This window comes from Monodon monoceros, unplaced genomic scaffold, assembly GCF_005190385.1.
Source record: "Monodon monoceros isolate NGI ecotype Baffin Bay Population unplaced genomic scaffold, NGI_Narwhal_1 Super_Scaffold_22, whole genome shotgun sequence".
Taxonomy (NCBI): domain Eukaryota; kingdom Metazoa; phylum Chordata; class Mammalia; order Artiodactyla; family Monodontidae; genus Monodon; species Monodon monoceros.
This window is the reverse complement of record NW_021703779.1, coordinates 33846415-33862012: the sequence shown is the minus strand read 5'-3', so window position 1 is coordinate 33862012 and position 15598 is coordinate 33846415. Positions and strand designations below refer to the sequence as shown.

The 15598-nt window shown below is 38.9% G+C and overlaps 1 protein-coding gene across 2 annotated transcripts in view; it reads left to right on the top strand.

The window, feature by feature from the left end:
* Positions 1–15598, top strand: part of RPGR (retinitis pigmentosa GTPase regulator) — a 62245-nt gene that overhangs the window by 19445 nt on the left and 27202 nt on the right. Inside the window, exons 10-14 of one of the 2 annotated variants that reach the window (XM_029240953.1) lie at positions 1697–1882; positions 2835–3006; positions 10966–11063; positions 11450–11515; positions 13938–14885. In XM_029240953.1, coding sequence (XP_029096786.1) covers positions 1697–1882; positions 2835–3006; positions 10966–11063; positions 11450–11515; positions 13938–14885 — 1470 coding nt within the window. The remainder of the gene's footprint in view (positions 1–1696; positions 1883–2834; positions 3007–10965; positions 11064–11449; positions 11516–13937; positions 14886–15598) is intronic. The other variant, XM_029240952.1, reaches the window with a different exon arrangement.

Below are 15598 nucleotides of genomic sequence, written 5' to 3'. Positions count from 1 at the left end.
TGAACACAGTGACCAGATTTTCATTGACTAAGCTTATCATCTTATGGGGAAGATGGTTTTTTGTTTTGTTTTGTTTTGTTTTTTGTTTTTTGCGGTACGCGGGCCTCTCACTGTTGTGGCCTCTCCCGTTGCGGAGTACAGGCTCCGGACACACAGGCTCAGCGGCCATGGCTCACGGGCCCAGGCGCTCCACGGCATGTGGGATCTTCCCGGACCGAGGCACGAACCCGTGTCCCCTGCATCGGCAGGCCGACTCAACCACTGCACCACCAGGGAAGCCCGGGAAGATGGTTTTTAAAAGGTGCTATACAGAAAACATATCAATTTTAACTTTGAACATACGAAGGGAAAGGTTCAGAGTATGCTCTTCTATGTCATGTAGAACACTATGAAGACACCAGAAGTCTGTGTATTGCAAACACAATGTTTTTTAAAGCATTTTATTGAAAATTAGTTATTTCTCAAAATCGTTTGGATGTTGATTTCCTTTTTCATTGTTCTATCATTGTGCATGCTTGCGTTTTGCTCTCAGGACTTTTAAGCATTAAACTTAAAAAATCTTCATGTATAAAGACATAATTATCCCAAGAGACTGATTTATTCTTGGGTCCCTTCTTTCCAAGTAGAACTTGTCTGAGTAATTTTTTCAAGTTGTTAGTGTTGCTCCAAGATTAAAATAGCATTTTCTAACTTGTAAAGAGAAATATAATGTGCCAAATAGGTTTTTTTCTCTATACTGTGTATTCAGTTGAAAGTAAAATGGTATGTTAAACTTGTTCTAGTTTTCAATAATAGTGTTTAAAGAATATATATTGTAAGGGCTTCCCTGGTGGTGCAGTGGTTAAGAATCTGCCTGCCAATGCAGGGGACACAGGTTCGAGCCCTGGTCCAGGAAGATCCCACATGCTGTGGAGCAGCTAAGCCCATACACCACAACTACTGAGACTGCGCTCTAGAGCCCATGAGCCACAACTACTAAGCCTGCGTGCCACAACTACTGAAGCCTGTGCACCTAGAGCCCGTGCTCCACAACAAGAGAAGCCACCACAATGGGAAGACCACACACTGCAATGAAGAATAGCCCCCGCTCGCCGCAACTAGAGAAAGCCTGTGTGCAGCAATGAAGACCCAATGCAGCCAAAAATAAATAAATAAAATAAATTTTTTTTAAAAAGAATATATTGTAATTCGTGTGTGTGTGTGTGTGTGTGTGTGTGTGTGTGTGTGTGGAGAGAGATTTCAGTCAGTCTAGGAAGTCTACCGCTAAGTTAATGTTTTGTAGCTGAAAACTGTTAAAAACCCATTTGTGGGGCTTCCCTGGTGGTGCTGTGGTTGAGAATCAGCCTGCCAATGCAGGGGACATGGGTTCGAGCCCTGGTCCGGGAAGATCCCACATGCCACGGAGCAGCTAAGCCCGTGCGCCATGACTACTGAGCCTGCGCTCTAGAGCCCACGTGACACAACTACTGAAGCCCGCGCGCCTAGAGCCAGTGCTCTGCAACAAGAGAAGCCACCGCAATGAGAAGCCTGTGCACCGCAACGAAGAGTAGCCCCCGCTCGCCACAACTAGAGAGAAGCCGGCACACAGCAACGAAGACCCAACGCAGCCAAAAATAAAAATAAATTAAAAAACAAAACAAACCCATTTGTGTTTGAAGCCAGTGTCAATTAATTTATCTGTGAATTTATGCTGCAGGTTGCTTGCGGTGGATGTCACATGCTAGTTTTTGCCACTCCACGACTTGATGTGGCAGAAGACGTTGAGTTAGATGAAATAAATGATTGTTGCTTACCTTCAGCTACATCTCTGCCCATCAGTGATCTGACTTCAGGAAACGTACTGCAGAGATCTTTATCAGCACGTGTGCGGCGAAGAGAGAGGGTACAGTTGTGGCCTATTCTATATAATAATGTTGTCTAGCACTGTAAAGAAAACAAATTTTTTTTCTTTTTAAACCAAAGAAGGGTCTTCTTAGGTAAATTTACTAAATAAAATGATTAGAATTGAGGGCTTACAAACTTTTAAAGCAAACTCAGAATTAAACTGGTAAATATACAAACTAGAAAATTGAAATGATCATGGATAACCTTTGCTTGTAGACAGTGGTACTTACCGCTATCTTATCACCTCAGATAGAATGCTAAGTTGTTTTCTCAACCATCTGTGGATTGACTTCTACTTTGCTTTTATCTTGTAAAGCTAATACCTCATGAGCAATGAAAGGTTATATATATATTATAACTAATGAAAGGTAGAAAACAAAGAAATAAGGGCTTTATTTGAGAGAGGGAATGTTCTTTCTCAATTAAATTTAGAGATTCTCATTCTGTGCTTTAAAATTATTCAATGACACTTACATTTAAAAAAAATAAAATGCCAAATGATTTTTAGAGACATTCCTTTTTTAAAAAAATTGCTTTAAGTTCCAAAATGTATTCCTTTAGTGGTAAAAAAAAAAAAAGTTAAGTTTCATTTTCCTTATGAAAAAGTATATATGGAAAAATTGAGAAATATCCCATAAGTATTTTGTAGTTGTTGTTGGTTTGTGTCTCCTGAGTAACTTTTTTTTTCCGGGAAGGCAGAGCAAACACACACTTTTCCCCATCTTGTGAAAAACAGACTTCCAAATTGACAATTTAGAGCAACTTAGATACAGAGGCAACAAAACAAAACATTTTTGAGCCCTTGGGGATTATTAAAAAGTGAATGTTGTAGGACGTTGGCCAACTTTGAAGTCTCTCTCTTCAATATTTTTAGCAACCTCAGAGTGGTTTATATCAATATTAAGTATATAACATTATCTAACAGTTTATTTAACCTGTTTGTTTTAAAGGAGAAATCCCCAGACTGTATTCAAACGACAGGAACACTACCTCCAATTGCAGGGACTCTCGTACCACCTGTTTGTTTTTCGCCTCATTCAGTTCCTTTCTGTATGTCTACAACTAATCTGCTAGAGAAAAGGATGCCTGATAAAGAGGGCCCTATGCTGCCAATGGAACCAGGTAACAGTTGATGCTCTGCCTTCGCTCAGAAGAAATGTACCATTTATTCCATTGTTTTCATGTTCATCTTAAGCTGTTTTCTCTAACTAAATTGCTTTCTTCCTAGTTAGAGACTGACATCTCTCATGTGAACTCAAATCCAAGAATACTCTTACTAATAGAAAGCATCTTTGGTGACCTTAAAAATCCCATGTAATGACAGCAGCATATTTTTATAAAGCAGTGTATAACATGCATATCACCTTCTCTTACAATATCTTCTTTAAACCCAGAAGCAACTCCATGAAATAGGTGGGAGTTATATTCTTCATTTTTGTATATGAGAAAAGCAGGGCTTGAAGAGATTGAGTGACTCAGGTCACTCAGTTTTATAAGTGAACAGGATTTGAATGCAGGTCTTGTAGACCTATGTGAAGTTCTGCCCTTAGGCAATATAGCATTGTGGTTAAGAGCATGGGATGTAGAGTCAAATTGATCTGGGATCCGATGCCAGCTTTCACATTTATTAACTATGTGACTGGCTTTGGGAAAGTTACTTAATTTCTCTACACCTCAGTTTCCATATCTTTGAAATAACTTTAATAATACCTACTTTAGAGAGTTCATGACAGTTAAATGAGATAAGGCATATAAAATACTTAGCATTGAGCCTAGCACCCCCAGAAACCTCTTCATAAATATAGGCATAGTTATTATTAACCCCACTGCCTACTAGATACAGATTTCATGTTTTAAATTGTAATTCCAGCTCTTTAGCCATTATACACCTCTTCTAAATAGTTTTGTTTACAGACATTTGTGTATCTTAGGAGTGTGTTTATGTTACTACAGGGCATGTACTCAGATGATAGGGGCAGAACAAGAAACTAGGGTAGGAAATCAGAGTAAGCAGTAGGTTTGGAATTAAGAAGAAAATCTGGGCATCTGGGATTAAGAACTGTGGCACAGATAATTTTAATATCTTTGGGCTCAGGAACCTAGATAAAAGGTTGAGGTAACGAAGGATCAGGAACTCAGTCAAGAATTGTGGGCCATGGGAATGGAATGTTGTCTACATCTAAGACCTTGATAATGAGCTGGGTTTCCTACATCTCACCCACAAATTCTGTATGTTTCCTTTGGAGATAGGAATCACTGGTGCTCTTCATCCCTGTACATGGGAAAAGTAGATTCTGGCAACAGTGTGTGCAAGGAAAAGAGAAGTTTATGGTTTGGGACAAGTTGTTTCCCACTTCAAGAGATTTGAATGTGAAGATAGAACTTTGTAGCTAGAGCAAAAGGAAAAGCCATCCCATATCTTTTTGTGACTGTTTGCTAAAACCAACTTAATAAAAATATTTTGAAAGTTGTATCCAACATATAATGTGACTTTTTATAAATTATTTGCAGGCTTCAGTATTTCTCATGGAGTGAAGGAGGTCAGGTAAGACATGACTGAGGAAGTGACATTTAAGCTAAAACATAAAGGATAAAAAGTAGCCACACAAAGAGAGATGTGTATATTACAGGCAAAGAAAATAATGTAGGTAAAGGTTTGGAAGCAGTTTATAGGAAAAGGAAAGAAGATCACTGGGCTCAGAGTGAGGGAAAAGGCAGGACAAGGTGATGTTGGAAAAAGAGACAGCAGAAAAATATCCATGGGTTTATAGGCCATGAGAGGCCTATTTGATTTGAGTGTTTCTCTTAAGTGTAATAGAAAGTCATTAAAGGGTTTTAAATAGTGGAGTGATATGCTCCAGTGCCATTTATATTTTAAGATGATCACTTTTGCCGGTGTGTGGATGTAGGGGTGCCAGACTAGAGGTAGGAAGAATACTTAAGAGCCTTTTGCAAGAGATGATGGTGTTTGCAGATTTGAAATACATTTTAGTCATAGAAACAACTGAACTTGCTCGTTAATGGGTCATACATAGATGTGTAGGCAGGAGGATGGTCGACCGCTTTGAGAAAAAAAATTAAAAATTGAGCTTGAGATACCTGTGAGACATCCAAGCAGAAATATCAAGCAGGCAGTTGAAAATGAAAGAATAACATTCAGAAGATAGGTGTGGACTAGAGACAGAAATTTGAAAAACGTCAACATAGAGATGGTATTGATAATCCATGGAAGTTGGTGAAATCACCTATTAGAGAGTAGAGTAGCAAGAAAAGAGGGCCCAGGATTTAGCCCTGAGAATGTCTAACACTTAGAGGGGAGGAGAGGAAGAGCCCACAAAACCACCTTCCCCAGCCTCATCAGCCAGTAGGGTAGGAGGAGGGACATGAGGAGGGAGTAGGGTCATGAATTCAAAGTACCGCTCAAAGGTCAAGGAAAAGGAGTTCAAAGAAGCATCCATGGATTAAGCATCATGGAGATTTTTGGTGATCCTGACAAGAGCAGTTCCAGGGAAAGATCAGGACAGAAGGCAGAGTGTTAAAAGTTGAGGCATGAAGGGGAAATGAGGACGTGAAGAGGAGATAGAGTGTGTAGATAGTTCTTTTGCCTATTTTGGTCCTGAAGAGGAGCAGAGAAATGGGCTGGCAGGAGAGGGAGATGTGGAGTCAATGGGAAATATTAGAGCATGTTTGTGTGCTAATGCAGGGGTCCCCAAACCCTGGGCCACGGACTGATTCAGGTCTGCAGCCTGTTAGGAACCAGGCCTCAAGGCACAGCAGGAGGTGAGCAGCAGACGGCGGGCAAGCAAACAAGCTAGCAAAGCTTCATCTGCTGCTCCCCATCGCTCGCATTACCACCTGAACCATCCCCCCACCCCCGGCCCGTGGAAAACCTGTCTTCCACAAAACCGGTCCCTGGTGCCAGAAAGGTTGAGGACCTTGGGAACCGCTGTGCCTAATGGACATGAGCCAGTAGTCCCAGAGAGATTGGTAGCACACGAGAGAGAGGATATGACCAAAGGTGCAAAGCTCTTGAGAAGACAGGAGGGGCTGGCATACAGAGCAGTCTTTGTTAAGAGGAAAGACACATCCTACATCTTAACAGGAAAATGTAGGTGAATTTGTATATTTGTTGGTGAGAAGATAAAGCAGATCACCTCTGACGACTTCTATTTTCTTAGTCAAGTATAAGGCCAAGACCATGAGCTTAAATGATATACTATCTATTTTCCAAACCTCCTTTTTCTGCCATCTCCAATCTCTCCTGCTTAGTACTTTTCTATTTTAATCTCCTTCAGGTGCACTTTAGTCCCCATCTGCTCCAATGTCTTCAGAGGATACCTAATATTTTTTTTAAATAAATGTAAATTTCCCCATGTAACTCCCACCTGCTTTTCTAGCTTCATCTCTCAGCAGCCTTTTTCTTATAACCTTCATTTAGGTCTTGAGTCTGCAGGCTGTGGCCCATGGGTCAAATCTGGCCAGCAACTGGTTTTTTGGGTTTTTTTTAATGTCTTTACTGGAGTATAATTGCTTTACGTTGTTTTGTTAGTTTCTGCTATATAACAAAGTGAATCAGCTCTACGTATACTAATATCCCCATATCCCCTCCCTCTTACATCTCCCTCCCACCCTCCCTATCCAACTCCTCTAGGTGGTCACAGAGCACCCATCTGATCTCCATATGCTATGCGGCTGCTTCCCACTAGCTATCTATTTTACATCTGGTAGTGTATATATGTCTGTGCCACTCTCTCACTTCGTCCCAGCTAACCCTTCCCCATCCCCGTGTCCTCAAGTCCATTTTCTACGTCTGCATCTTTATTCCTGTCCTGCCCCTAGGTTCTTCAGAAACTTTTTTTTTTTAGATTCCATATATATGTATTAGCATACAATATTTGTTTTTCTCTTTCTGACTTACTTCACTCTGTATGACAGCCTCTAGGTCCATCCACCTCACTACAAATAACTCAATTTCGTTTCTTTATATGACTGAGTAACATTCCATTGTATATATGTGCCACGTCTTCTTTATCCATTCATCTGTCGATGGACACTTAGGTTGCTTCCATGTCCTGGCTATTGTAAATACAGCTGCAATGAGCATTGTGGTACATGACTCTGAATTATGGTTTTCTCAGGGTATATGCCCAGTAGTGGGATTGCTGGGTCGTATGGTAATTCTATTTTTAGTTTTTTAAGGAACCTCCATGCTGTTTTCCATAGTGGCTGTATCAGTTTACATTCCCACCAACAGTGCGAGAGGGTTCCCTTTTCTCCACACCCTCTCCAGCATTTATTGTTTGTAGAACATTTGATAATGGCCATTCTGACCGGTGTGAGGTGATACCTCATTGTAGTTTTGATTTGCATTTCTCTAATGATTACTGATGTTGAGCATCCTTTCATGTGTTAGTTGGCAATCTGGGTATCTTCTTTGGAGAAATGTCTATTTAGGTCTTCTGCCCATTTTTGGATTGGGTTGTTTCTTGTTTTGTTATCGAGCTGCATGAGCTGCTTGTAAATTTTGAAGATTAATCCTTTGTCAGTTGCTTCATTTGCAAATATTTTCTCCCATTCTGAGGGTTGTCTTTTGCTCTAGTTTATGGTTTCCTTTGCTGTGCAAAAGCTTTTAGGTTTCATTAGGTCCCATTTGTTTATTTTTGTTTTTATTTCCATTCCTCTAGGAGGTGGGTCAAAAAGGATCTTGCTGTGATTTATGTCATAGAGTGTTCTGCCTATGTTTTCCTCTAAGAGTTTGATAGTGTCTGGCCTTACATTTAGGTCTTTAATTCATTTTGAGTTTATTTTTGTGTATGGTGTTAGGGAGTGTTCTAATTTCATTCTTTTACATGTAGCTGTCCAGTTTTCCCAGCACCACTTACTGAAGAGGCTGTCTTTTCTCCATTGTATATTCTTGCCCCTTTATTAAAGATAAGGTGACCATATGTGCGTGGGTTTATCTCTGGGCTTTCTATCCTGTTCCATTGATCTATATTCTGTTTTTGTGCCAGTACCGTACTGTCTTGATTATTGTAGCTTTGTAGTATAGTCTGAAGTCCGGGAGCCTGATTCCTCCAGCACCGTTTTTCTTTCTCAAGATTCCTTTGGCTATTTGGGGTCTTTTATGTTTCCATACAAATTGTGAAATTTTTTGTTCTAGTTCTGTGAAAAATGCCAGTGGTAGTTTGATAGGGATTACATTGAATCTGTAGATTGCTTTGGGTAGTAGAGTCATTTTCACAATGTTGATTCTTCCCATCCAAGCACATGGTATATCTCTCCATCTGTTGGTATCATCTTTGATTTCTTTCATCAGTGTCTTATAATTTTCTGCATATAGGTCTTTGGTCTCCCTAGGTAGGTTTATTCCTAGGTATTTTATTCTTTTTGTTGCAGTGGTAAATGGGAGTGTTTCCTTAATTTCTCTTTCAGATTGTTCATCATTAGTGTATAGGAATGCAAGAGATTTCTATGCATTAATTTTGTGTCCTGCTACTTTATGAAATTCTTTGATTAGCTCTAGTAGTTTTCTGGTAGCATCTTTGGGATTTCCTATGTATAGTGTCATGTCATCTGCAGACAGTGACAGCTTTACTTCATCTTTTCTGATTTGGATTCCTTTTATTTCTTTTTCTTCTCTGATTGCTGTGGCTAAAACTTACACAACTATGTTGTATAATAGTGGTGAGAGTGGACCACCTTGTCTTGTTCCTGATCTTAGAGGAAATGCTTTCAGTTTTTCACCATTGAGAATGAGGTTGGCTGTGGGTTTGTCATATATGGCCTTTATTATGTTGAGGTACGTTCCCTCTATGCCTACTTTCTGGAGAGTTTTTATCATAAATGGGTGTTGAATTTTGTCAAAAGCTTTTCCTGCATCTACTGAGATGATCATATGGTTTTTCTCCTTCAATTTGTTAATATGGTATATCACATTGATTGATTTGCATATATTGAAGAATCCTTGCATTCCTGGGATAAACCCCACTTGATCATGGTGTATGATCCTTTTAATGTGCTATTGGATTCTGTTTGCTAGTATTTTGTTGAGGATTTTTGCATTTATGTTCATCAGTGATGTTGGCCTGTAGTTTTCTTTTTTTGTGACATCTTTGTCTGGTTTGTTATCAGGGTGATGGTGGCCTCATAGAATGAGTTTGGGAGTGTTCCTCCCTCTGCTGTATTTTGGAAGAGTTTGAGAAGGGTAGGTGTTAGCTCTTCTCTAAATGTTTGATAGAATTCGCCCGTGAAGCCATCTGGTCCTGGGCTTTTGTTTGTTGGAAGATTTTTAATCACAGTCTCAATTTCAGTGCTTGTGATTGGTATGTTTATGCTTTCTATTTCTTCCTGGTTCAGTCTTGGAAGGTTGTGCTTTTCTAAGAATTTGTCCATTTCTTCCAGGTTGTCAGCCACCGGTTTTTATAAAGTTTATTAGAAGCCAGTCACGCCCATTAATTTATGTATTGTCTGTGGCTACTTTCACATTTCAGTGGCAGAGTTTGCATAATCAGGACAGAGACTGTATGGCCTCAAAGCCTATAACGTTTAACATGTGGCCTTTGACCGAAAAAGGTTGCTGACCCCTGATTTTAATCAAACTGAGCTCTTCGCAGTCAGACTGAGTGGAAAGGCTGTGAAGTCAAGGCAGACTTGAGATTGACACTTGACACCAGAAGAGTCACTGAACCTTAATTTATTCATTTGTGAAATGGGGATATAACACTTAGCTCTCTTATTGTCATGACATTAACCTGACATGTATAAAAGCATATGTTCCAAGTACACGGTAAGCCTTCAACACAAGCCATTCCACAGCTTCTTTTAGCACTAGGCTTATTTTCTTCCCCATCCACCTCCATCTCTGCCTCTCAGAATTCTACTTATCCATCACTCCCTGTAACTCCTTAGTGAAACATTTCCTGATTCCCAACATTTGGATGTGATTTCTCATTCCCCTATGTAATATGTTTTGTATTCCCTTCTAGACTATAAGTTCATTAAGATTTAGTAGTTACTTAAGTTGGTATCTCCTACATAATACCTCACATGGAATAAAGACAGACTATTTGTTCATTTGAATTGAATGAATTTACAAGGGAGAGATCACTGTGGACTGGCATTTTTAGTGAAGACTTCATTAAGGAGCTCCTCTCAAATAAGTATATGTGTGCTACATGGGGGTATGGTAATTGAGAAAAATGTAAGGTCAAATAAAGCTTGTAACTTTTAATTATCTGCTTTATGATGTAATAACCTTGCAGTTTTCTATAAAAGTTTCCAGGTCCTTGTGCTAGTTTTCTGTTGCTACATAAGAAATGATCCTAAAACTTAGGTTAAAACAACAAACATTTACTATCTCACACATTTTCTCAGGGTCGAGAATCCAGGAACAGTCTAGCTGAGTGGTTCTGGCTCAGGGTATTTCATGTAGTTGTAGTCACATTGTCAGATGGGGCTGCAGTCACCTGAAGGCTTGACTGAGTCTGGAGGATCCTCTTTCAAGCTCACTCACGTGGCCATCGGCAGGAGGCTTCACTCCCTCAGCACATGGGCTTCTCCCTGGGGATGCTCACGACATGGCTTCCAAGAAAGTGTGTGTGTGCGCGCGCGTGAGAGAGAGAGCGAGAGAGGGAGAGAGAACTGAGACATAAGCCACAATAGCATCACAATTATATCTGCTTTTTTTATTGGCCATACAGACCAACCTGGTAAAATGTGGAAGGGAACTCCACAGAGGTATGCATAGCAGAGGATGTGGGTTGTTGGGGATCTTTTTGGGGTCTGGCCATCACAGTGCTTGATACCTGGGTAGTATTTACCCCAAAAGAATAATGTTTGCCTGTTCACATGAATGAAGCAGTTGTTATCTCATCAGTGTCAGTTTTTAAATTTTCAAAAAGATTTTAAAACCTGTTATCACTGTGAATGAATTCTGTTCAGTTCCCTTAATATGAGGTTTAAGGACCTTTAGTAAAATTATAACTGTACTTTTATATTACAGAATAATTTCTGTTTATTGTCTAGTTGTCTTTCACTTTTCTGTTGAAATCTTGTTTTCTCTTCTCTCTTTTAATCATTCAGATTATTTTCAACGTAAAATAACCAAAGGGAGAGAGACAGACAATTCTTCAGCAGAGGATTCAGAAAGCCTTGGAGAAACTACTGATGTCTTAAATATGGTAATGGTTTTCCTATTTATGTGATATAGATATAAGTTCCTCATGTATTTGTATGTGTATGTCTGTGTATATGTATGTCTACTTCCTAAGCTGTTATATACATAGAAAAGCTTTTGTTTTTGTTTTGGTTTCATTCATTATTTTAAAATCAGCTTTATTGAGTTATAGGTTACATACAGTAAAATTCATTTCAACTCTCACATTATTAGTATGCAATTGAGAGTTGATTATATGACTATATGAACTGTTTTGTGTTAATTTCATTTATATATTTTTAAAAATCAATATATAATCGTATATAAAAATATATAATCATATGTATAAATATATAATCATATATCTAGTCTTTATTCTTTTTAGAACATATTTTTTAAAATTTATTTCAGACACATATGATGAGCCTGAATTCCAATGAAAAATCATTAAAATTATCACCAGTTCAAAAACAAAAGGTATAATATAGAGAGTTATTTTCACTATGATGGGTAAGAATACTTTAAATTATTTATATTTTTCTTGAAAGGTTTCTGGAAAGAACACAAGAAAGGTAAGCATTCACTTACTTTAGGATTTAAAAGACAGGGATACAATATATAGAGCCTCAATTTGGGCTTGTTCTGTTGGTGTGTATTTTCTGTGATGCAACAAGAGCGGCAGAATGTCACTGCCGAAATTTGCTCTTTGGAGTCACTAACAAGTGACGATAGCCATACTTTGTTACCGTCAAGGCAAAAGATTTTTATCACAGTTCTTAAGTATTGGAAGAGGCTACTGTCTATGAGTGCCTCTCACACTTTGGTTGAGTATGACTTTGGGTGAGTTACCTTGCTGACCTTACAGGATGATATTAACATCTTTTCTAGTTCTAAAATTTTGTGGGTTTAGTTGAGATATTTGGTAATTGCTTTTACAATGTTTGGAATAGGCATTAATTTATCAAGGAATTGGTAGCATAAAAACAAGATTAAACATTTGGAAATTAGTCAGAAACTATGCGTGGGTGATAAAGAGAGACCTTTAATGAATAACAAATGAATAGCAAGAGGAAGGAATATTCTGGTTTTCACAACCCTGGAGAGATAAAGGCCTGTCCTGAAGTCATTTGCTTTTCCTGGCTTTAGGGACCAGTGATGTGAAAGGATGAAGGGTTGAAGATTAGAAAAGTAAATTAGAGAAATGTAAATTGAAGGACGAAGGCTGCAGAAAACATTTAATTTCTATTTCTAGTGCCTTTGCCACATTGTTAAAATAAAAATCCTTAAAATCAAAGTCACTGAAATCCAAGAGAATCTTGCTAAATTATAAAAATTTAGTGCCAATCCTCATTAGTCCTATCTATATTTTACTGAGAGCCATGGTGAATAATAGCATTCTTTTTGAATATGGGAGAGCTTTTCTCCTAACACAGTTATGGAAGCTCAGTGACTGACTGATCTATTGGCTTGACTATACTTCCAAGCAGACATCTTTTGTATGTCTTTCCTTCCTCTTAGACTCTGGGCTCTGCCTCTTCTGTGCTGCTTTATTGTGCTAGGCACATACATTTAGAAGTTATTTCTGGCAGCTGGGCCTCTGTCTCTCTTAGGGCTCTTGAAAGAATCATGACTTTTTAAAGAAGACACCTAGAACAAACAGAAAAGGAAAGCACTTTCTTTTAAACTGACATGTATTTTATACTTCACATAGTCCTTTTAAGTGGAGGCCCTACCAAGCCTAGGTATTTTTAGTGAATAAAAAAAGATTTATTATAGTATTTTTTATATATTAATTTTTAACTTGTGCTGTTTTAATAATTTACTTAGCAAAAAATGACCTCTTCCTAGGCCTAGCACTCGTCACAATTTATAAAACTTGATTTAGTGATGTTTTACTATCTAGAGACCCAAATTCATTGACTATTTCAATACATTAGCTTGTAGAATTGAGGTCAGCAATTTGATTTTTGCCTTATATTGTCCAGCAGGAAATTAATTTCATATTCTTAATGTATCATCAAAATCTCAATGTTTCATTATATGTTTTTTATAAAAGTTTATAAAGTTTTTATAAAATCTTATATTTTACCTTAAGTATTTTTTTCTCATAGTGTTTTTTATGTATGCAAATTATTATAATTAAAGAATATAGTAGATAAAAGGAAGAGGGTCAAAAATTTGAGAACTCAAAGGATTTTGTTTAGAAAAGAAAAATATTAATTATTATCTAGTGTATTGATAAAAACATTTCATTTGTAGTTGTTGTTGTTTTTTGGGGGTTTTTTTGTATTTTGGCCGCGGCATGTGGGATCGAACCTGGGCCTCTGCAGTGAAAGCGCCAAATCCTAACCACTAGGCCACCAAGGAACTTTCTCATTTATAGTTTTCATTTTAGATTTTTTTCTTCTAGAAATAAGCTATTCATTATTTCAAATTTTTAAAAATTTCATATTTTCTTTAATTTTGAGAATTTCATGGAATCAAAAGACCAATCAAAATTTGACAAAACGGTAGGGAAGGTAGAAAACCATACATTTTTTAGCAACATTTTGCAAAATCAGTCTGGAAATATATTTAAGAATTGATTCAGATTAAGAAAAGGGGCAGAGAATAAATATTGATGGTACTGTGCATAATGGCAAAGTTAAGGCAGGTGGTAAATTTGAAAGTTAAACACAGATATATGTTACTAAATCAAAATTAGATGTTCCACAGACTTAGAGAGTGGCATAAATTATCCCCCCAAAGAACCCAAAATCTGAGCAAAATGTCTGATAAAACTGGGCATTTTTATTCTAGTGAAATTTATAATAATGTAGAATCTTGGCAGTATTTTATAATAGATAAGTTACCTTTGTCAACTAATAGTAGTATGACGATTACTTGAAAAAATTTACAGAAACAAGAAACAATTGAGAAACTGAAGCAGCATACAGCTCATACTGAAAATGGCGGTAGTAATGAATATGAAAGTGAAGAGATGTCCAAAAAGATGAAAGAAGGGAAAGCATATAAACAACTTTTGGCAAAAGGAATGTACATGATGCAAGCAGCTGTGACTATGGAAGCATTTTCAGATGAGGACGTACGTAACAACTCAGGCCAGCAAAGGCCTCAGGCCAACACCAGTGCAGAGAGTTTGCAAAAAGGGATATTTAGACATGAAAATAAGCATGGTGTCTATCCACTTAAGAGTAAGGAAATAGAAAAGGGAAGTGATGAAGGACAAAGTCAGAAGGATTCAGAAGTGGAAAAAATAGTCTCTGAGAAGGAAACTGGTCTGGTGAAAATGACAGGTCTGAATGATATAAGAAAAAGTGAAGAGAATAGAAAAAATATTGATACATTCCTTGACGACTTACCAAATAGAGACATGAATATTGAGGATGAAGAAAATAAAAACTTTGTTAAGGAAAGTAAAAGTAACAAGCGAGATATGATCTTTGACAGTGAAAGAGAATCTATGGAGGAGCCACACAGTTACTTGGAAGGTGATAGTGAGAGTCAGCAGGGTACAGCTGATGGATTCAAGCAGCCTGAGTCAATAGAATTTAGCAGTGGAGAGAAAGAGGATGAAGTGGAAACTGACCAAAACTTGCGGTATAGCAGAAAATTTATTGAACAAGGACATGAGGAAGAGATCGAACACAGAATGTCCAAATACATGGCAAAATATGGTTTTAAGGGTGACCACATATCAGACACCTCAGAGGAGCAGGAAGGAGAAGATGATTCAGAAGGAAGTGGAATAGAGGAGCAAGAGATAGAGATAAATGAGGAGGTGCCTGGAGAAAAAGAGGAAGAGGAAGCAAAGTTCCTGTCAGATGACCTTACAGACAGAGCAGAGGTGAGTGAAGGCGAGGGAAAGCCAGGGGGAGAGGCAGAGCACGTGCCTGAAGGTGGAGGTGAGGGAATCGGGAAGGAGGGTAATTCAGGAATGGAACAGAGGAGTGGAACAGGAAGTGAGGAGGGGGAGGAGGAGAAAGACAAGGGAGGAGGAGAAATGGAGAGCCTGAGTAAGGGAGAGGAAGACCTGAAAGAGGAGGAGGAATGGGAGCAAAAGGAGAGGGAACAGGGCCATCAGGAGGAAAGAAACAAAGGGCTGGAGGAAGGGGAAGGGAGCGAGCAAGCAGGGGGGGAAGGAGAGGAGGAGGAAGGCAAGGAGGAAGAGGGGGGAGAAGACAGAGAAGGAGAGGAGAAGAGAGAAGGGAAAGAGGAAGAAGAGAAAGGAGAGGGGGAGGAAGTAGAAGAAGGGGAGGGGCAGGAAAGAGAAGAGGAAGGGCAGGAAGAAGAGGGGGGAGAGGAGGAGGGAGAGGGAGGAGAGGAGGTAGATGAGCAGGAGGGAGAAGGGGGAGCAGAGGAGGGAGGAGAAGAAGGAGAGGAGGAGGAAGGAGATGGGGACGGAGAGGGGGAAAGAGAGGGGGAGGAGGAAGGAGGAGAGGGAGAAGGAGAGGAGGAGGAGGGAGAGGGAGAAAGAGAAGAAGGAGAGGAGGAGGAAGGAGATGGGGACGGAGAGGGGGAGGAGGAAGGAGGAGAGGGAGAAGGAGAGGAGGAGGAGGG